At 34.8% G+C, this 22,369-nt stretch overlaps 1 protein-coding gene across 13 annotated transcripts in view; it reads right to left on the minus strand.

Moving 5' to 3' along the window:
- Positions 1 to 22,369, minus strand: part of BLTP1 (bridge-like lipid transfer protein family member 1) — a 140,781-nt gene that overhangs the window by 37,625 nt on the left and 80,787 nt on the right. For 12 of the 13 annotated variants that reach the window (XM_087936177.1, XM_087936187.1, XM_087936186.1 and 9 more), the window contains 17 exons: positions 21,093 to 21,248; positions 19,911 to 20,086; positions 17,060 to 17,235; positions 16,116 to 16,822; positions 14,432 to 14,677; positions 13,705 to 13,798; positions 11,834 to 11,884; positions 9,553 to 9,759; positions 9,135 to 9,373; positions 7,317 to 7,561; positions 6,053 to 6,158; positions 5,023 to 5,120; positions 4,621 to 4,806; positions 3,583 to 3,751; positions 2,512 to 2,723; positions 856 to 1,054; positions 435 to 494 (listed from right to left, as the gene is read on the minus strand). In XM_087936177.1, coding sequence (XP_087792303.1) covers positions 435 to 494; positions 856 to 1,054; positions 2,512 to 2,723; positions 3,583 to 3,751; positions 4,621 to 4,806; positions 5,023 to 5,120; positions 6,053 to 6,158; positions 7,317 to 7,561; positions 9,135 to 9,373; positions 9,553 to 9,759; positions 11,834 to 11,884; positions 13,705 to 13,798; positions 14,432 to 14,677; positions 16,116 to 16,822; positions 17,060 to 17,235; positions 19,911 to 20,086; positions 21,093 to 21,248 — 3,327 coding nt within the window. The remainder of the gene's footprint in view (positions 1 to 434; positions 495 to 855; positions 1,055 to 2,511; positions 2,724 to 3,582; positions 3,752 to 4,620; positions 4,807 to 5,022; positions 5,121 to 6,052; positions 6,159 to 7,316; positions 7,562 to 9,134; positions 9,374 to 9,552; positions 9,760 to 11,833; positions 11,885 to 13,704; positions 13,799 to 14,431; positions 14,678 to 16,115; positions 16,823 to 17,059; positions 17,236 to 19,910; positions 20,087 to 21,092; positions 21,249 to 22,369) is intronic. The other variant, XM_087936180.1, reaches the window with a different exon arrangement.

The following is a 22,369-nucleotide window of genomic DNA, read 5'->3' on the forward strand; positions in this document are numbered from 1 at the left end:
ATTTGTTGTCTACTGGCTACTCAGAGACCAACTGAATATCTGTCAACTTGGAAAGTCATGAGTAAAAATTAAACTTTAAATTCTGGCGTATGGGTGTATATAAAGGCTCTGATTTCTTTGCATCATATTGGGCAAACAAATCATTCAAGCTTTGCTCCTGTCTGCAATAAAGCTTCAGATCTGAGTTTCCTACTGTCAAAATGATTAAATGCCAGGAGAACTAAAATTTACTACCAAACCCTGGTGTGAAATCTGGCAATAGCAATCAGTTTGCTGTTGTTGAACATAACTCTCTTAATTTAAGCAGTGAGATAGGATGATGCTAGGGAAAAAAAAGACTTCTTCGTAGTTATCAAAGTTGATTTGGAAAAGAGTATTAAGGCAAAGTTTGTAAAATTCTGCCAATACAGGAGCCTTTTTAGAGTAAATCATACCTGCAGCTGCTTGCCCAGTTGTCCTTGAACACACTTCATAGGTGCCATCTGGTACTACACCTAATGCATTAAGAGTATAGAATATAACATAATGGACATACCAATTTACCAAAGATTTGTTTTAAATTATATGTGTATAAGTATTTCAACAACATTTGAATTAAATGTACTGTCCTCAAACTTATAAGCCATTGATTTGGACAAATATAATGCTTGGCAAATTCTTACTGAAATTCCAAGTTTTGTAGTTGTTTACAAAGAGCTATTTTTCAACAATATTTGAATTAAATGTACTGTCCTCAAACTTATGATGCAATATACTGAGAAGTTCATGGGGAACTCTATTACTTCTCTAAACTTAATATAGAATAGAATATATTTTTAAGTTCTAAACAGTCAGGTTACTAAGAAAAATGCTTACAAGCATTCATCACGAGATCTCCTCGTATTTCTGGCTTCCAATCATCCCAGCTGGTTTCAAAGCCATCAGCAAAGCGGATACAAAAGTTTTTAAAATGACCTTTGCTGACCAGGGATTCTGAAGAGCAGGCAGTAATCAAAGTGCTTTCAATAGTCAAGACTAATGCAGAGCCAGTGTCCAGGTCAGTTGTGTGGGTTGTCTGTAATAAGATAAGGTAACCATAGCAGTAAAATTTGTTTATTTCAACATCAAAATGTATTTTTTACAGTCAAGAGTTCTCCTCCCAATCCTTATAGTTTCTTTTTTCATTATACATACCATATTCAGAGTTACTCTAAAATAAATGGTTTTCAATTAACAAATCATTTATTTTTGAAATAGTTTATTAAAACTTGCCCCTAGAACAAAAGTACTACTTCTTTATCAGCAAGTCAAAAATAAACATACTCTAAGAAGCATTTTTCAAGAATTGGGATTTAAATAGCTAAACAATAGCAGAAATATATATAATACAGTTTTAATTCTAAAATGAACTCGAAGATGTATGTGAAAATATTTACAGACCCCTCACAACCCAGACATAAATTGTTTCAACTCCTTCCCTCAAAACGATGCTACAGAGCACTGCACACTAGAACTAGACACAAGAACAGTTTTTTCCGGAAAGCCATCACTCTGCTAAACAAATAATTCCGTCTACACTGTTCAACTATTTACAAAGTCTGCACTACTATTACTGTTAATCTTCTCATCACTCCTTATCACCCATCCCCTCCCACTTGTAACTTTGTCGCTTGTATCCTTACGATTTATATTGACTCTTTCCTAGTATAATTTGATTGTTGATTGTACCCTATGACTATCATTAAGTGTTGTATGTTATGATTCTTGATTCTTAATGAATGTACCTTTTCTTTATGTATACTGAGAGTATTTACACCAAGACAAATTCCTTGTGTGTCCAATCACACTTGGCCAATAAAGTATTTTATTTTATTCTATTCTATTCTATTCTATTCTATTCTATTCTATTCTATTCTATTCTATGTAAACATTTCACTATTAAGATTTAGTTACATTATATTAAACAGAAGGAAAAAACTCATGAAACATTTATATCAAACTTGTCATAAGCAGTGCAATTTAAGAAGAAACAAAAAATTGGAAACTGTAACATAAATATACAAAGGAATATTACCTATGTAAAATTAATTTTTCTACACATACATGTGTACGTATGTAATGCATGTCACATAGAAAAGATTCAAGTTATATGCAAAGTTCAAAAGATTAATAAGAATTATTTTCAAAACTGAAGATTTTATTGCAGAATCTAAATATGCTTTTAAAAAACTGTTTAACCTTTAAACTAAGCATTTATTTTAAATAATAGTTCCATTAGCTTTCAAATAACAGTTTCATTATGGTGAGTAGCGAAGAAGTTAAAAAGATCTTTAACAGGACATTGATTTTATAGTACTATTTCAAACTGTTAGATACAAGACAATTTATTTGCTCTTGTTCTTAAAAATCAACAGTATTTCCAAAGTTCTTTGTGGCCGCAACCATAAAATATCAATAATTTTAAGAATTGTTAATCTGAAAAGAAGTAACAACTCAAATAGGTATTCTTATTCTTATTATCTTTAGTATTACCTGTGGTGTGTTTGTAATTGGCAGACAAATTCCTAAGTCATTAACTGTTAGTTGGAGGAAAAGTGTTCCAAAAGCTTGAGCAGATGTCTGCTGTATTCCTGGTAGCATATCGACAATTTCCTTTGTAGCCCTATGAACATCTTTATTCAAGGCCATTCTCTGTTCATTCCAGTTATCATAAGCAGCTTTGTAATTCAGCCAAAAGAGCACAGCTTTATAAAAAAAATAAATATATTTTCAATACTACAGAATATTAATTTTGTGTTTTTATAATTATTCTTTCTTTATAGAAATTTAATTAAAAATTACAATTTATAACAGTAAAAACTAATACAAATCTCAAAAATAAAAGAATAAAAATAATAAAGTTGTAAGAAAAAATAGAAAGAAAAATAGAATAGGAGAATATATATACACACATATACATGTGTGTGTATATGTATGTATGTATGTAGGCCTGAGACTTTTGTGTCTATGGAAATTGAGGAGTTCATTCCTAGAGCCTAGGAAAATGATTAGAAATCACTCAAAATACAATGAACGGGATAATTATATACAGTGAGCAGACTTTTTTTTCTCACAGTCCTTGCAGCAAATAATGAAACAGACCTCAAAGATTTGATTATTTATATTTATCAGAATTTATACAACAGGACTTTAAAAAAGTACTTAACTTTCACATGAAGCCTGTTTATATACTATGTTTTGGTGGCAAAATCTTAATCTTCCAGCGTTTTTTTGATCCAGAGTACTAGAAAGAGTGGGTGAAATCTTGATGATTCCCTGTAAACTGATCAAACTGCAACTACTCATAGTTTTGCTAATCCCCTTATTTCAACCATAAGAGTGCTTATCAGAATTCTGGGAAATGGGGATGGGTAGAGGAGGAACCAGAAGTGTGCTTTTGTTTCTGGCCAAAATAACAGACATGGAATTCATGACAAAATTTGAGAATGTGCAAAGTCATTTACCACAGACAGATTCAAGTCTATATTTATAAATTGGGAATGCCATGGATACCAGCTTTATTTTATCTTTATAAAATAAAAAGAGATTCAGTCCCATTAGTACCTCTGTCAAAGGCCACTGGCTGAGCAAAAACTATTGGCCTGTTCAGAGTAATAAGCACAGCTTCTCGATCTGACGAACCACTGATTTCTTCTCTAAGGGCATTTCTTAATCCAATTCTAGTTTTAAAGTAAGCAACTTGATGGAAGTCAGAGCCAGCTTCTTCATATACCTTTATATATTCAAAATATATGTTAGAATACAACACAGCAAAAATCAAACCTGATATTATTTACATTTATAATTTATAACTGAATGTATAGATCTAAATTAAGAATAATTTAGACTTGTAAGTCACTTTATTTAGACAAGTACAGTTACAAACCATACTATAGGCCCCAAAGAGAAAAATAACATGAAATTGTACAGGAGAGTGATATATCATAGCAAGCCAAACCCAATGGGCATGACACAGGCTATCCCAGAATTTAGGGGAAGAGTTATGCCTTTAAGATCAAATCCAAAATTTTCTAGGATCCAAGTGGCTCAAATCTTTAAAAAAAATATTATTCTAAAGAGCAGGAATGCTTTGACGTACACTTTATGACATACAGTTGAAGGAAACACAAAGTGCTTTAGCTTCATCATATCTTACAGAGAAACATAGAATAGTAAAAAGGAAGAGAGTAGGGCAGACCGTTATACACTTACATGGATTCTGAGTTTCCTCACAAACATAGCACATATATGAGAGAACCTGTATTTCTTTCATTAAAGAATTGGAGACCTGTTTAATATTATGTGGAAATCAGTTTCAAAACTTGAAGAAAAAACAGTCTTGTCTACTTCTCACTGATTATTTGGACTGAGCCTTAAATGCGTGTGTCCAACCTTGGCAAGTTTAAGACTTGTGAACTCTAATTCCCAGAATTCCCCAATCAGCCATGCTGTCTGGAAAATTCTAGGAATTAAAATTCCTAGAGTTGCCAAGGTTGGACACACTCTGCTTTAATATTTTGTTTTTTAATCTTTTGGAGGGGAAAGAGTATATTACAATTGGTTATGGAACTGTAATTACAGAAACTAATAATAAGCACTAACCTGATGCTTAATTATCTGTCCTAAAGCCAAATTTAAATCCACTTGGCATTTACCAAAAAGCTTCAAATAACTGGTGCCACCAGGCATGGCTTTGGCCTGTATTCTATTTGAAAGCTCCAGTTCTATCAGTCCTGTCTCAAAGCGTACAGCCCACATTGATGGTGTTGTAGCTGTTACCTGTATTCCCTAGTAAAGAAAAGGTAAAAGATAAAATGGAATCAGTTACTAAGTTACAAACCTGTTGGAACTACTTGAGATGTTAAAAGGAGTTTATAAAACAACACTCCTACCTGTACACACATATAATTCATTCTATAATTAATATGATTTTTTTTAAAAAAAATTGGACCAGTTGGAATACGCCTAAACAAATCTCCAGATTCAAATAGAATAAAAAAATACCTTAAATTGAAGACTCAAAGAATAAAGGAGAATTTTTGGTTTTTCTCCATCATTTGTTCCATCATGTTCATTCCAAAGAGGAATAGGTTGTTCCCCTCCTATAAATATAATTACACAATTGTACATATAATTTTGTATCTTGTTATTAAAATCAATATTTAAGAGCCAAACTACACATGATTATCTGCAATTATTTTAAAAAAACTGCAATGAATTGCATGGTGGTAGTGGGTGAATATTTATATTATGCCTAATGCATCTTTTATTTCTGATCATTACAGTAAAATTTGACATCCTATTCCAGCCCAGCTATAAACTCTGATTTCTCTTTAAAAATAAAATAAAAGGCCAGGTAAATCTGCTCCTAAAATAAATTGATTTTATGAAATGAAGAAATTCCATAATCTTCAAAACAACATATGGTTATAATGAAAAATCATCCCAAAGGTAATTATCTAGAACCCAAAATAAGGATATCTTATTGAATATTTGAATATTTTTATTTTGATAGTTGAAGATAGTTGACAGTATGCAATGCTAATGTTTGGCTGCTTACCCTAAAATATGCTCTGGTTTCTGAATACTATTTGTTTGACTTATAAAACAAATGTAATGGTTTATTTTATACTGTAGTCTTTGTAGTAATTATTTACAATTGTTAAGTTAGTCCACATAAAGCTTTGTAAAATGACACACATTTTAATAGAAATGAATGGATCTGTTACAGCAGCAATCCTTCATATGTTTATTTAGGAACTAACAACTATTCATTTCTAAGTGGAAAAACAAAAATGCACAGTTCAGCTGCAATATGTTAAACACCTTTCTGAGACTTAAATATTAATAAATCCAAGAAATCATAAATCTTAATTCTGGCCTTTATGGGATACAAAGGGTATACACTCAATACTTTTATCTGTAGAATTTATAAAATACTAAAACAATAGATTACTTGTGCTTAATATAGCCTAAAAAACATTCGTGCTAGCTCATCAAGTGACTTAATAAAAATTTCAAGCCATTAGACTACCTGAGACTTTCTGTATTACTTCATTGACTTCTTTCATAAATACTTTCTGCACAAAAACCAAATGGTTCAAAAGATCCGTTGAAAGGTTATGTTCAAAGGACCCAACCTAGGAGAAAGAAGATAATGTGTTAAATATTAATTCATGATATGTAATTTTGACTTTGTTAAATAATTCAAATTAAGAATTATGTTGGAGATTGAAAAAGGAAAATTTTCTTTGAGGTTGTGTTGACAATGTCTATTTTATTTTATTTGCAGGCATATAGGAGTGATTTGACACTGTCATCTCTCAGAATGTTATTTTTCAATGTCCCTATCTCATTTACGGACATAATATTTCCTCAAAATGTCCCACTAATCAGATTCAATCATATTCATTTTACCAGCTGGTACTATATGGTCAACCAGTTGGTACTATACTGAGACTAAAAAGGACTCAAAGGATATAATTTGGGATATATCAAATATTTGTCTATAACAACTAAGTATTTACAAAATACTAAGAGAGAACTATGAATCAACCATTTTGAGGATACACCATAAAAGACAAATTTTGTCAAATTAAAAATATGCATAAGAAGCCAATTAATTTGTTTTTTAGTTATATAACCACTTTTGGACTTCAAAATGGAAAGTTTTAATGGTTACCTTGACTTAGTTATAGAAACAGTCTGAATTAATTAGAAATGTAAAGCAAAAGGTACTGTACTCTCCTGCACTGAAAAGTTGGACATTACTGCTTTTTATTTTTTTCTTTACTTTAGCACCTTTTTTTCTTTGCCTTTTTCTTGACTTTTGTTTTTATTTGTATTTTATCTTATAATAAACTTAAATTAAAAAATGAGATAGCACAGAGACAGTCCTCGACTTAAAACAGTTTGTTTAGTGATTGTTCAAAGTTACAATAGCACTGAAGTGAGTTACGACTTTTTTTCACATTTACGACCATTGCATCATCCCCTATGGTCATGTGATCAAAATTCAAGCACTCTGCAATAGGTTCATATTTATGTCCCAGAGTTATGTGATCATCTTTTGCAACCTTCGAATGAGCAAAGTTAATGAGAAAGTCAGATTCACTTAATAACCATGTTACTAATTTAAACAGCTGCAATGGTGTGCTTAACAACTGTGGCAAGAAAGGTCATAAAATAAAGCAAAATTCACTTAAGAAATTCTTGCTCAGCAACAGAATGTTGGGTTCAATTGTGGGTATACGTCAATTGTGGGTATACTATCTGTAAAGACAAACTGTAATACAAACCTCAGCCACACAACGCAAATAGTTTCCCTGGAGATAATAGCCCTGTTTAGCTGGCAGTTCATCTATACTCCATATTTGATCTGAGTAAGTATCATGTTCCTCCATAATATATTTGCCTGACATTGTCACAGGGGGGAGGTTGAGACTAGCTGAAGGAGGTATGGTAGACATATCAGTGGCAGATACTTTAGAAGTGAACCGTAACTTGTGATTTGGGAGTTCAAATGTAAATCTTGTTTGTGCACCTGGGAAAGGAAAAATATGTAAGCTCAGTGTGATAATCTCTTATAAGTATAGTGATTATAGAAATAATTTCTCATCTGTTGGTTTACTTTCTAAGTACAATGAACTACTCGGGTGGGATTCTACTGGTTCTATAGAACCAGTTGTTATGATTCTGCGCAGTTTGGAGAACAAGCAAATCGTGCCCCTGGCTGGCCCTGCCCCTGCCCCTCTCTACCCAGTCAGTCCTTATTGCGCAGGTGTGACATCGCGTGCATGCCCAAGATCGCTGACTGCATTCTCCCCCGCCCAGTCACTCCTGAAGGTATTTCTTTTTTTTCCCCTCCCGATGATCAGCTGTTCCGATGATCAGCTATGCCAGGATCCCCTTCTCTTATTGCTTCACCCAAGAGGCTTCCCTGTAGCCCAGGAGGCAAAAAGGGGGATGCGGGTTAGGTAATCAGGAGTGGGGGAGTGCTGTGCTCCTCCCGCATTCCATTTTTTGCTTTCCTGGCCCCAGGTAAGCTTCCTGGGAGCAAAAACACTCCCCAAGGAGGCTTCCTGAGGCCCAGGAGGCAAAAAAACCGGGGGGTTGCTGCAAAAAAAAAAAAAAAAAGCCACACCACCCAGTCACAATGCCACGCCCACCTAGCCATGAAACTACTTCCCACCCCTGAAACTATTTCCTAATCCACATGGATTCATATTTTTATTATTTTTTCCATAAAACCAAGAAACCCCAGATACATTATAAATTAATGCATGAAGACTGTAATCTTTGTACATTCTTGGGTGAGGGGTACCCTAAAATTCAGAAAAGCTATTCTTGTCCAAAATACTGTGAATAACATCTTGTCTAGTGACAGTCATTTCAAATTTTGCAAGTTTCAAACAGACCACTAAGGAAACAAGCAAAGTTGCTTTAAATAAAGCCAATATTGGATTTACGAGCATATTTTTACAGATAACACACTGAAAAATAGATGATATATATTCAGAGTTAAAATATTTTAGTAAGTTTGTGCAACCTTTTAATTCAAATGAAAAAGGTGCAATACAAGACACGGGTATAAACATTATATCTGCCTACAAGCTCTTGCAGCAAACATACCTAGTTACCAAGGGGTAGCCCTTGATCCTGGAAAAACCCAAATACTACTTCAAGGGTGCCTGAAAGATGCTATGTTCTTTCCCCTGAAGCATCTTCTCCATTCAAATTAAAAATGCTGCACAATCCAAATTTGTAATATTTTAATAATATTTTCCATTTCCATTCCAATATCTGCATCTTAAAATTTGTAGTCAATCTAATAAGAGAAACAGGATTCAAAGAACTACCATACCGGACTAGTTTTAAACACATGAATTTGCTTATCAATTATTCTGTATTAGAATTTTGAACTGAGCCTCAGAGAAGTTTACAATCAGACATGAAACAGGGAGACAAAATTCCTTTGTTAAACACACACACACACAAAAATGGAAATGCCCCACTGAAGGAGCTGTACAAATCTCAGTGGCATGTATTAGAATTTTAATTTAATGGAATTATGACTCTTACTTTAACATGCTTCATATAATAATAAAATTCATTACCAGTCATTCCATGACTCCGCATTCGTCCCATTTTGTACTCGGCTTTCAATGAAGGCAAGAGTGCTGCTCCAATAGCAATTCCATCAATCATGGCACTGAATTTAAGAACTATTGGCTTCTTTTCCAAACCTTCTGGCAATTGTGGAAATTCATTTGTTTCCACCGGTGTCTGGTTTACACTTGTAGGTGTTTTTTCTGCAGGTAGTGGGGTTGCAATATCTTCTCTGGGAGGCTGTGAACTATTTATACAAAAGGCACATACAATTATCATATGTTCTAAACAGTGTAATACTGTTTGGACCTTAACTGTTGTTAAAGTTATATAGTGAGTTAGACTTCCACCTGATGATTACCAATTATAATACCTCTAGATGAGGGAATGTAAACTTACTAAACAAATAAACAAACAAATGCTTACACTGAAGATGGTTGTCTGATGAGATCTGATATTTGTTTTGAAAGCTGATGAGAACTGCGAACCATCATGCTGTGAAGAGTAGCTGGATGCTGAGGTATGTTGATGCTGATAGCACCTACTTTGAAGATGGCAGCATTGTTTGTTTTCACTCCTCTTTGGGCACTATAAAGAGCTTGCGATTTGGCAATACTACATTTCACCACAGTTCTAAAAAGAAAACACATGCTTAGCTTCTTCAAAAATATTTAAAATATGTTTAATGGCCTTAGTGGAGTTATTTTGTACTATCAAATAATATTAGCAGTCTATGGCCAATGTTCAGCTGAGCCTAATTAGTACAATTATTCTTAATTGATTTTGGGAAGATGTTTTATTGTGCTGAACACATCAAGCTGTGATCTTACATACAGGTCAGGCAGCTAAGGACTGAACCAGACCTGGGCAGCAGCCCTATTATTTTGGCCCTCCACAACAGTCCCAGGTTTCTATGTGGCCCCTGGGGAAAATTAATTGCCCACCCCTGGTCTGGCAGAATATGATAAAACAGACTGACTCTAGGTTGGCAAAGGAATGAGATAAGGGTGTATAATCGTTCTTTAGTTATTTAATCTATGTGCTGAATATAGACAAGACAATCTGAATTAGAAAATGAATAACCCATGCTATGTTGGTGACTGTTTCTGCAAGGTCTAGTAATAAAAGCCAAGCAATGTGAGAAAAATGGAATTAACAATAAATATAAAGAAGACCAAACTAATTAAAACAAAATATTAAAATTGATAATAAAGTTATCTAGAAGATACCTTCTGCCTTTTAGGATCAACCATCAATACTTAAGAGAACAATAATATGCCATAAATTAGCATTTGGAACAGCGACCATGAAGGCCTTGGAAAAGATATTACAATGTGTCTATATCTACAAATATCAGAATAGTGCAAGCAATAGTATTCCCTGTAATACTCTATGGAAGCAAAAGTTTGAAGAACCAGAAGACAAAGAGTATTCATGTGATCGTCCAAGAAAACAAACAAATGGACCATCAAACAAATCAATCCAGATTTCTCATAAGGCAAAAATAACCAGGCTCAAATTATCATACTTTGGACGCATTGTGTGAAAATTCAGTATTCTAGAAAAGGTCCTCATGCTGGGAACATGGAAGGAAAGAGAAGATAATGCCAGTAGTGATATGGATTAATTTAGTTAAAGTGGTGATGGGTGTACTGCTGGAAGAACTGAAAGACCAAGTTAGGGATACACTATCATGGAGCAAATTAATTTATGTTGTTATGAGTCAATGAGGACTTGATAGCATATAATTAACTAAGCAATTTAATAGTCAAAGCTGCTCAATAACATATGCAACTTATTCAGGTGTGGCAAAAATGTCCTGACCTTGTCACACAATTATTAGTTAGGATTAGACCTCAGTTTCCTCCCATCTCCTTCCAGTAGGAAAGAGATCAGATCATGCATTGATAATCTGCTTAGAACCTGTGCTATCAGAAACACAGCTATGTGCATGAAAATATTTTAAATAAACAGTAAATGCTTTCATTTATACAGAAAATCTCCTTTATATGAGACATTCCATGCACATTTTGGGGATGGGATTTATATCAAAAATTTATGTGATGTGTAATAATTTTTGTTGAAATACCTTAACAGAATTTAATATAACAATACTATAGTTTAACAATAGGAGGGTCTTTGTTAATCAATGCAAGGTCAGAACTATCATCCTTTATTATCCTCACAGAATAAAGTCAATATTCTCAATATTCTCATAATGCCAATGAGTGATTTTAGAAAAGTTACAAATTAAAAAAATTACTTTAAAATATGAACTTTTCTGCAAAGTGACAGTTTGGTGTAGTGATTAAAAGTAACAGGCTAGAAAGCAGGGGAAAACATGAGTTCTAGTCCTGCCTTAAGACAAAGCCAGTTGGGCTAGTCAGTCATTCTCAGTTTTAGGAAATAGGCTACGGCAAGCCAATTCTGAAATCTTGCCAAGAAAACTACAGACTTGGCCAGGCAGTTACCAAGATCAACACTAGCCAGAAGGCACCAAAAGTATCCCCAAGCCCCATTCTGTCAATAAATAAAAAGCATGCGCACATGGTTCAAAACTTATAATATTTGCTGATTCAACTTTCACATTGAATTTGTACTATAATAAAACTAGTTAAGTATATAAAAATGCATCTTAACTATACTACATACATCTTCAACTATACTACATTCTATCTGAAAGTCATTTAAAGACAACGTGACATACAGAAATTCCTGTTTGGCTGTGCTTGTTGGTGATGTAGGAAAATCCTCCAGCCTACATGTGAAGATTGGATGAAAGCAAAAACAAAACAAAGCAAATTAAGGAATAAAAAGTCATGCAGAAGAGTTAGTCAGATATTGTTAATTCAAAATATGTCCAAATACCTAAAAAATTATTATATAAGCAGTGACAACAGTGAATCTCAATACTGAAAATAATAATAAGCAAGCCATTCATTTCAGTATAAACACTATATTGATAATGTTTCTGGCTGCTCCCAAAGTGCATGGATGCAAAATTTCTATCAAATCAATAGCGGAATAAATTTAATCAGATAAGAACCTTTTACCTACTGTATCATACACTGAACTCTCAGGACAGATGAAAATTTATAAAAAGTCTTGTAACTAATTCTTATTCTATTATATCATTCTTATTACTGTAATAAGGCATTTATTAAAACATTAAGACATCTAGCTATCTTTTGAAGTAATATAGAATTGATGTTTTATTTAAGTTTGTTAAATGCAAATTTATTCAGAAAAGGATTTTATAGCATTAATAGACATTCAACATCTTTGACATAAAAATATTTAGCACCTAGGAAAAACTGATCCAAACATTAGTTGTTCCCATATTCTCTTAATCTTAAGTAATATATTTCAGAGACAGGAAAAAAAACCATTATCTACAGCCACGTGGAAAAAAAAGTAGGCCCATTCTCCATTTTGGCTTTCTGGAATATATCATGTGTTGTTGTTCATCTGAGGTTGTATTTACCTACTTTTAATAATTGCTAAGGACCAGATGATTTACTATGTCCTGATTTGTAAAAGCACAGAATTCAAAGAAGATATACTTTCTTTTTTCATATGACTGCAGATAGATTTGATGAAATATATGAAAGTGAACTATCCAACATACTCATAGTGTCCTGACATTGCTATTCTATTTAAAGTGTTTAAGTATAAAATTATAACCATACATTTTCAAGTGTGCAAGAAGCAGAAAATGAAAAAAATGGGGAAAAAATGAAAATATTTAAAGATTGAAATACACAAAAATGGAAACAACTGTTTTAACATCAAATAAATTGCATCAAAGTTAAATGATTAGTTACCAAGCAACACAGTATTTTAAAACTTTCTAAAAATATAACTACTTCAATTAAGAACATTGTGTTTTTTTTTAAAAGTTCTTCTAGGAAATCCTAAACATAATTTCGTGAATTTGTCAAATAATCCAGTTAAAGTATGTTTATTTTAAAAAAATAACTTTTTGCTTTTTAATTATTCTTGCCAAAAATTTCATAACTATAAGTAAATATAGTATTCCATAATGGCAGAATCATCAGGAAAAAATGGCAGCACGATCATCAAAAACAAAAAAATAGGACATAGAAAATAGTAATAGGTTGATTGTAATTGTTTTAATTAGGTTAAATACATCTAATTGCTAGAGACAGAAAAAAGACCAAAAGACAATATACTGGAGATATCAAATTAAAATGTGGCAGGATTAACATAGTTTAATGATTGAATCAAAATCTTGTGATATCAAAATGGTCTCTGAGTCTTTACCTACTTCTTAGTATGTACCATCTGTTCAGGAGTCTAGCCTGGAGTCTAGCTATCATATTAATGACTATTTGACTCATAGTAATGAGTACTATTAACTTCTCTAGTTAACTCTAAAAGTAAAATAAAAGACATTTTGTATCACTTTTGCCATTGCTTGTTTTGCCTACATACAGTAGTCCTTAACAAAATTAAATGCAGTTAAATTACTGGGAACATTGGACCTAATCTTTATATTGGACATAACTTCTGTCTTTATAAATATCAATTCAAACATCACTTTTTATTTGAACTCACTGGATATTTGGTGTGATCCCTTCCAGGAGAACAATATTAACACCACCTATATGAGCAGTAGCACTTGTCTCAGTCATCTTTTGGTGCAGTACATCTTTAATAGGAAAAAAAGGATATTTAAACTAAAGTGAAAAATTATTTATTATTTACATTCATACATAATTCCCATTGGAAATACAACAGGAAAAATATAAGATCCTTATAACAATAAACTTACAAAACATTTCTAATATGTTTGGAGAAAGTAGACTATATGGACATTTTTAATAACAAATTTTGAAGTTAGAACATTTTAATATAATTTGGGCCAGGCAACTAATGCAGTTTTTCAGTTTCTTATGGTTTTGCAAAACACTGTTGGAGTTACACCCTTCATTTTATCCATTTAACTTAAAGTGATCCATAAAATCACCCTCATTTTCTTCCCCAAATAAGTCTATTAGGTAAAGTAGCTAAGAACTGTATTAGTCAAGGTCATCCAGTAAGCTTCATATAGATAAATAAGACTATAAACTCAAATCTCTCCAGTTTTAATCTGAAATTCCAAGCAATATCGTAATTACTTTTACCTTAAAATACACTAAACAGAATTATCTTTTCATTATTTCAGTAAGAGAAACGTTTTTCCAAAAGTAGTCTGGCTCATATTGTTGTTTTATATATTATTTTTGTATCCCTTTTCTCAATTTTATTACTGAAACAAATTTATTCAATTAAAAACTTCTACCTTTCATTTTTTCTTTGAGTGTAAAGCTACCATGGATTCTCTTCAGTTCTGATTCCATTGTTAGCCCACCAATATCTGCTTCAAGATGTGTGCGATTTACCATGCCAATTCCAAAGATTATTAAGGTCACATGCTGAGGTTCAGTTATGACCAAACTACGTTTTCTCTGAGGTCTGCTCAAGCTGCTGCTATCCTGTTCATTTTCAAATGCAACTTTACATGCAGGTTCTGTAGGGCTCCGAATTCCTATAAGACATGGAAATAAAACCTCAGAAATATTTATATAATTTATTCAAAAATAATTATAAAAATATGCCCATCAAGTATGAATTTAACAAGGCAATATTTAGCACTGTTTCCTGCTGAATTCAGTATGTCTTTAACTTTTATATCTGTGCTGTTTCTTATCTTATAGATTTTATTTAGTCCTAAAAAACAGTAAAACATAATGAATATGTTAAACACATTAGATAGTAAGCATCTTCATATTAAGATTTTGGTTTTGTAAACTGATACTTGCTTCAAATAGATAAATGAATTTAATGAAAATTGGAGTCACTTTGTATCTTTCAAAATGTTCAAAATGTCAACATTTCCATTAAAATTTAGAATTACCATTAAGTGGTAATTGCCAATAAGTCCAATTTAACAATGAATGAGAACTGTTTCTGGTTAATCAGAATTAAAATTTAAATAATCTAATAATAGAACAATAAATAATCAGGACAATTAATCAGAAATTGAAATAGTTGTAATGTGGGATCTGTAACTAGCTATGTACAGAGCGAGCTATTTTGATGCAGTAGATACAGGCTACTGTAACTACAGATTAGAAGTTAGGTGATGTGAGTTTTAGTCCTGTTCTAGATACTGAAGCCAATAGGCTGAGCCAATCACTCTATTTAGTCAGAGGAGGAAGGCAATAGAAAGTTACTTCTGAAAATGTTGCCAAGTAAGTTGCATAGACTTGACCATATAATCACCAGGAGTCAAGATTGACTCAAGAGCCAACAAAACAACTGTTTACATATGTACCTCACATTTCTGAACTTGAAATAACACATATAAATAATGGAATTGAAAACTTGCTCATTGTCTTCATTATTTTTATTTGTGTGTAAATATTTTTTTGATCAAGTCAGCTACAAAATTATGGTATTAGTTAGCCAAGGACTAGATTTTGATATGAATATTGTTGTGATGCTTAAAAGCAGACGCTATCAAAAGCTACCATTCTTATACATAGGATTTTGAGCTTAATGATTTTTCTAAGTGATATAAATTCTAACTTTCTAAATATGGAAACAATGCACAATAAATCCAATTTTTAATCCTTGCATGAAATGTATGAAAATCATTAAGCTATTAAATCCAGAGTTTCTTTTATTAAAGGGGTTTTGAACCTGTGTCAAAAAAATATCTTGGTCTCATAGCCCAACTAACCTCAGAAGGTTGCTGTTGTTATTGGATAAATAGGAGAAATAAGGAATATTAGGTAAGTTTGAAACCTTGAGTTACTTTTAAAAATAATAAAGGTGGATATGTATGTATGTATGTGTAATGTATGTATGATGCAAGCTCTATCCTTTGGGACATTGCATGCAGGAACATAATGGGAAGAATTTAATTAATTTGCCCACTGCAAGAGAGGCAAATTATGGTAATTCATCAAAGATTTTCTCACCTGCTGGATAAAATGTTTCAGAAGATTTTTCTAAAATTCCAGTAGGATCTGAGATAAGAGAATAAAAGTTCAACAGTTTATACATATTTTGCCAGCATTCTGCAGAAGGTTCACTCTGTTCCGACACTGTAATTGAATCAGAGTCATCCATATGTATGGTGACATGGTCGACAACATCCCTGGAACCTTTCCTGGATACTTTAGAAGTCCTTCTTTCTGCCCTTCCCAGTGAATTTTTATTCCGAGTTTCTTTTTTATTGTTCTCACTATTTGCTCGTTTATTTTTTGCATTGTTCACTCTGTTGACACCATTAAGACTGCCTCGAGAACTGCGACTGAAATCAGAAGAACGGAAGTCTCTGTGTTTCCGAGTTTTAAAGGTCGGTGTTGGAGAAGCTGAGCCAGCTGTATATCTACTAAGTTTGATGTCTGTTTGTGTAGCTTTAATATCATCTATCATGGTGCTGAACTGGTGAATAAGTCGAACAAGTGCCATATCCACATGCTGGCTTATAGATTGACAAGAGATTGTAAAATTGCAATGAAACGTGCTATAGTGACGTTTGTTAAAGTCATGAAAAGAAAGAGCATTGGTAGAATGTTGAGGTGTATTCACAGATTTCTCCATTATAACAGCACTAATACTAAAAGTTTCCAACATTAATGCTGGTTTGAATTCAAGTGGAGGAAGATTTACTAATCCTTGCCTAGGAAACAAAAATACAAGAATTACTTTTAGATTAAGAACCATAAAAGCAACTGAAATTACATTATTTAGATAACATTTCAGAAAGTGATATCCCAACTCCATGATTATCTAACTTGCTCGCGTATGCCAATTCATAATTTTCTTAAGGACTACATTATTTTTGACTTCACAAAAAGGAAAATAAAATTAAAACATTTTTAATGTGAAATGTATTTTTGGACCTTGAGTGTCATACCTTTGTGCTCTTTTGCTTCTTCTCTCCTTTGCTGTATCTGAATCAACAATGTCTGCCCTAAGGCAATCCAGTGTTCCTGAGAACGAGAGATGTTCACCAAAGTACATCCTGTAGCACAATGGTACTACATCCTGAGGCTGAATTCCTGTGTGGCTCAGAAGAGGTTTGAAAACAACCTATCAAAAATAAAGCCTGGTGTTTTCTTAAATCGTAACTATTGAAATTGTCATTCATTAAATGTTACTACACTTTTGAAAATACTTCCACTGTTTTAAGCTACTGAAAGATTGCAAGTTGACATATTTACCATATTTCTTGGAGTACAAGACACACTCCTCCCCCCCCCCCCAAAGTGTGTGGAAATGTCTGTGCATCTTATACAGTGAATACAGGCCCATTTTTGGCCTCCAAAAGCCTCCACGGCCATTTTTGCCTTCCCCGCTGTCCAGAAACACTATGCAGTGCCATCCCTGGCGTCAGGGAGGCCAAAAATGGGACCCACAGAAGCCTCCGGTGGCAAAAAATGGGACCATTTTTGGACTGCAGAGTACTTCTAGACGGCGGGGAGGGCAAAAATGGGACACACAGAGGCTTTGACAGGCCAAAAACAGGTGAATTTTTGGCCTGCAGAATGCTTCTGATCACTGGGGAGGGCAAAAACGGGACATGCAGAGGCAAAAACTATTTTTTTCTTGTTTTCCTCCTCTAAACCAAGGTGCGGCTTATAGTGAGTGCTTCTTATAGTCTGAAAAATACGGTAATTTAGTGTCTATTTGTATCTTTCAATTTAATGTGCAATTAAACAAACAGAAGGAAAAACAATGCATTTATAATTCTCATAATTGAAGTTGGAGAGATGAAAACCCAGGATTGTGAAAACGATTATGTAGACAGGAAATGCATGTCTCCAATTCTTAAACTGGAAAAGAATTGTGTTGATTTGAAAAGTGGAAAAAGCTTCAAATTTAAACCCTAGGTCTAATACAGGGGTGGGCAATTAATTTCTGTCGGGGGCCACATGGAAAATCAGATCTGCGTTCGAGGGCCGAACCAATTTTACTAAAGGCCATTATAAAGGGCCCATTATAAAATGCAGCAAATTATATATAAGAATATTATTTATATACATATATATATAATATTCTTATATATAATTTGCTGCATTTTATAATGGGCCCTTTATAATATAGATATATATATTATATATATAAAGTATATATATATTATATAAAGAGAAAAAATAACACCGCGGCTGCTCCTGCTACTACTTTCCACGCTTTCCAAACGCGAGTCCCAGGAGACAACAAACAGCAAACCCGCGCTCAGGGGCATCCAAGCCCACCTAAAGCTAGGCCGCTGCTGGTGGAGCCTTGCCCTGCCTTGGTGCCCCGTTTCCCGGCTCGGCGGTCCTGCTCAGGCGGCACTTTAAAAGCCCTCCTCCTCGCGTACGCGCCCGACGAGCCGCTCACGACGGCGGCTCCCAGCACCCGAGCAACTTCCCAGCAACTTGTGGCTTGCTTTTTCCTCTCGGGTGCTCGCACCTAGCCCCGAGCCGCGCAGCAGAGGGGAAGCCTGGAGCGCTGCCGGGTCGCCTCCTCCAAGCAGCCCGCCCGCCCGCTCGCCGGGCTTCCCTTCTGCCGCAAGGCTCGGGGCCAGGCGTGAGTGCTCGCGAGGAAAAAGGAAGCCGCAAGTTGCTGGGAAGTTGCTCGGGGCTTCCAGGCTTAAACTTTGCACAGGCAAAGTTTGCAGGCGGAGCGTCTTCCCGCCGAGGAGCGGGAAGGGTTCTGCCCGGAGTGCGGGCAGGCTGCTTGGAGGAGGCGACGCGGCAGCACTCCAGGCTTCCCCTCCGCCGCACGGCTCGGGGCCAGGTGCGAGCACCTGCAAGTTGAAAGGAAGCCAAAAGTTGCTGGGAAGTTGCTCGGGTTTCCGGGGCTTCCAGGCTTAAACTTTGGACAGGCAAAATTTGCAGGCGGGAGCGTCTTCCCGCCGAGGAGCGGGAAGGGTTCTGCCCGGAGGGTGGGCGGGCTGCTTGGAGGAGGCGACCCGACGGCGCTCTGGATTTCCCCTCCGCTGCGCGGCTCGGGGCCAGGCACGAGCGCCTGCGAGGAAAAAGGACGCTGCAAGTTGCTGGGAGCTGCCGTCGTGGTGAGCAGCTCGTCGGGCACATACGCGAGGAGGAGGGCTTTTAAAGTGCCGCCTGAGCAGGACCGCCGAGCCGGGAAACGGGGCACCAAGGCAGGGCAAGGCTCCACCAGCAGCAGCCTAGCTTTAGGTGGCTCCAAGCAGCCCGCTCCAAGCAGCCCACCCGCCCGCCGGGCCGAACCCTTCCCGCTCCTCGGACGCCTTTGCAAAGTTTAAGCCTGAAAGCCCCGGAAAAAAAGGGGGGATCGGCGGGGACTCACCTTCGGAGGGGTCGCACTCGAAGGTGATTTCGAACTCCCAGCCGAGGCTTTGCAAAGTTCTTCTTTTCTTTCCTACCCCGAGAGCGCTCCGCACTGTTTTGCAGTTTTGGGGGCCATGCAGCGCAGGGTAATACGCCACGCCCACTGATTTTTTTTCAGGGGCGGGCTGGATTGGACAGACCAATGGGCCGGATGCGGCCCGCAGGCCGTAGTTTGCCCACTCCCGGTCTAATATATAAATTTAGAGCTTGAATATTTTATCTTGCAGTAGAAAATCTCCATACATACAACTTTTTTTTCTGCAACAAAACTTCCTAATTAGCTTGGTATAGCCCCAAAGTCATGCCTAAGGCAGGACTACAATTCATAGTCTCCTGATTTCTACTCTCATGCCTTAACCACTATACAAGAAACTGTCTTTTTATCTAATTTTAAAGACAAGCATATACCTGTGCATCAGCAAGTTGAACAGCAGGGAGTCCCTGGTTTGCCTCCTCAATACCAACAATATCATCTTGGCTAGTACTGTGTTGTGAATGTGTTCCATCCAATGTGTTTTGGTCACTAGACATTACTGTATTGAAGTCAGATGCTGATGGTATAGTTGGAAGATTTGGAGCCACACCTATAAAACATTCCCTATATTAATTTTCTAGTAGCAAACTTAGTTCTACTATGTTCAGGATTCATAAAGCTGAAAAATTATTCAGTTAAAAGAAAACTTCAATCCTGAGGAAAATTGGTGCATTAGCGCACCAATCGTGCCTACCATCCCTGTCCTATTGTTTTTTATTTTTCTTGTAAGTATCTATCTCATGTATTCAAAACTATATTTATTCTTATACCTGTATCTTGTAAGCGATTGACAAATCAAATAAATACTAAATACTAAAAATACACTCTGCATGACATCAATTTCAGCTGTAACCATCTGTGTATGTCTGTGTATGTATGTATACACACACAAACACACATCACTATTGACACAGAATATGAAGAACAATCATGAATCCCAGCAGGTGAAAAACAGCCAAAAAGTTTTTACCTCTTCAGAGCCTAAAATGTTTGCACAATTATCTTACATTTTTTTCATTACTTGATAAAGCACATTAAACAAATACTGTATTCACCTCAAATGAATATTTTTTCCCAAGTACAGTCTCAGTTTTATTGAGAACATAGTAATTGTAAAAGAGGAAGTTTCTTCATTCTAAAATTTATTGAGAAGAGATTATTGCCTTGAATTCAGGACCATATCCCTTTGGGATAACTATTAGTAGGCAAACTTTTGACTTTGAGAAAGATCACATATAGACTTTTTCTTTAGGTCAAAAGGCATAATATATAATTATATTCCAAACTGACTTCAATGGGAAGTTACTAAGAAAAATCTTCTTTGATGAATTTTTGAAAATGTTTACATGATGCTAGTAGAAACAAGATAATGGGCAAGTTTATCATGAAAGTTCATTTTACATTACTATTTTAAATACCTTAAGTTCAGTAGTATATTTTTTTAATGTTTTCATTTCAAATAAGCACAGAGTGGATTATTTGCAAAGATAGCTTTTACTTTATTTTACTTAGGCATTCGGTTCTTGTATTAAAGCAAATTCTGAATTTCAAAATACCTGTTGGAAGACTGTTGTGACCAGTTTTGGTGACAGGAGATTCTTGAGCCGTATTTCCTCTATTACCAACTGCATTTGACATCCAGTTATAAAAACTCACAGAAGGTTCTGATAATAATGGATGTTCTGATAGAATTTCAGATTGCATGGTGTTTGCTAGATAGGGATAAAAACGACTATTAATTACTGTAAGTCCTTAAAAACAAATGTTGATAATATATTTTCCAAACTAATTTTAAAGTAATTTTAAGAGATTATGCAAAAAATAATTGTACTTTACATACGTTTCTTTCACTGTTGATGAAGTGTCAATTCCTTGTTAATAAAAAGAAAGCTAGAAGAACTTTCTTTGCCCTATTACAATTAGAGGTCACAATCAGAGGACTGAAATTAGATTCTATGTATCTCTACAGAAAGTAGATCTCTACCGGAATCCAAGGGAGTTGGGACACTAATACATTTTAGTAATAATAATAGAAGAGAAAAAACTGCAGAAGATAACAAAATACAAACGCTGCAAATAGAAATACACAGTGGCAAAAGAGAACAAAGGTAATAGTAATAGGCAACTTTAGTACGATCCCTAAATCATTTGCACACCATTGGCATTGTCAAATTCACCATCAGTCAATTGTAAAAGGCAGCTTTACTTGGAACAGCTTACATCCTGCAATGGTATCTGTAACACCATCAAAAGTCAACATCTGCCTATTCCAGGTCCTTGGGAAGGATTTGATAAGCAGGCAAAAATATCAAATCTAATCTCAACATCTGACTGACTGTGTGACGAACCATAAAAACCCAAAGTAGAAATGATTTTTAAAAATCCAGACAGATTCTAGACAAATACCAGAATGCACAATGAAAAAAATGCCATATGGCCATATTTTTATAAATTACAGAGATAATAGCTCACTAATAAAAGCTCTATAGAACTGAAACCTGTATAATAAATTTTATTGGAATTACATATACACAGAATAGCATACAACGTAATTCTATATTCTACAAAATTGTCTACAAATTATTTTTCTACTTATTTAGTAGGTCAAATCCTTTCTTAAAATTTCCCATCAGTTTAGTGAAATGGAAGCTCAGTTAATTATTCTGACTCAAACACACTTTCTCAGCCTATTTCATAGGACTGTTGCTGTTGTGGGGATAAACTGGGAGAAGGGAAAACTATATACTCTATATACTCTACCTTAAACTCTTGAAAAAGAGGGAGGATATAGCTTAAATAAATAGAGACAGACAGCAAACAAACATCTAAGAAA

The sequence above is a fragment of the Pseudonaja textilis genome, chromosome 6 (assembly GCF_049901715.1).
Source record: "Pseudonaja textilis isolate UNSWEBS1 chromosome 6, rPseTex1.2, whole genome shotgun sequence".
Taxonomy (NCBI): Eukaryota; Metazoa; Chordata; class Lepidosauria; order Squamata; family Elapidae; genus Pseudonaja; species Pseudonaja textilis.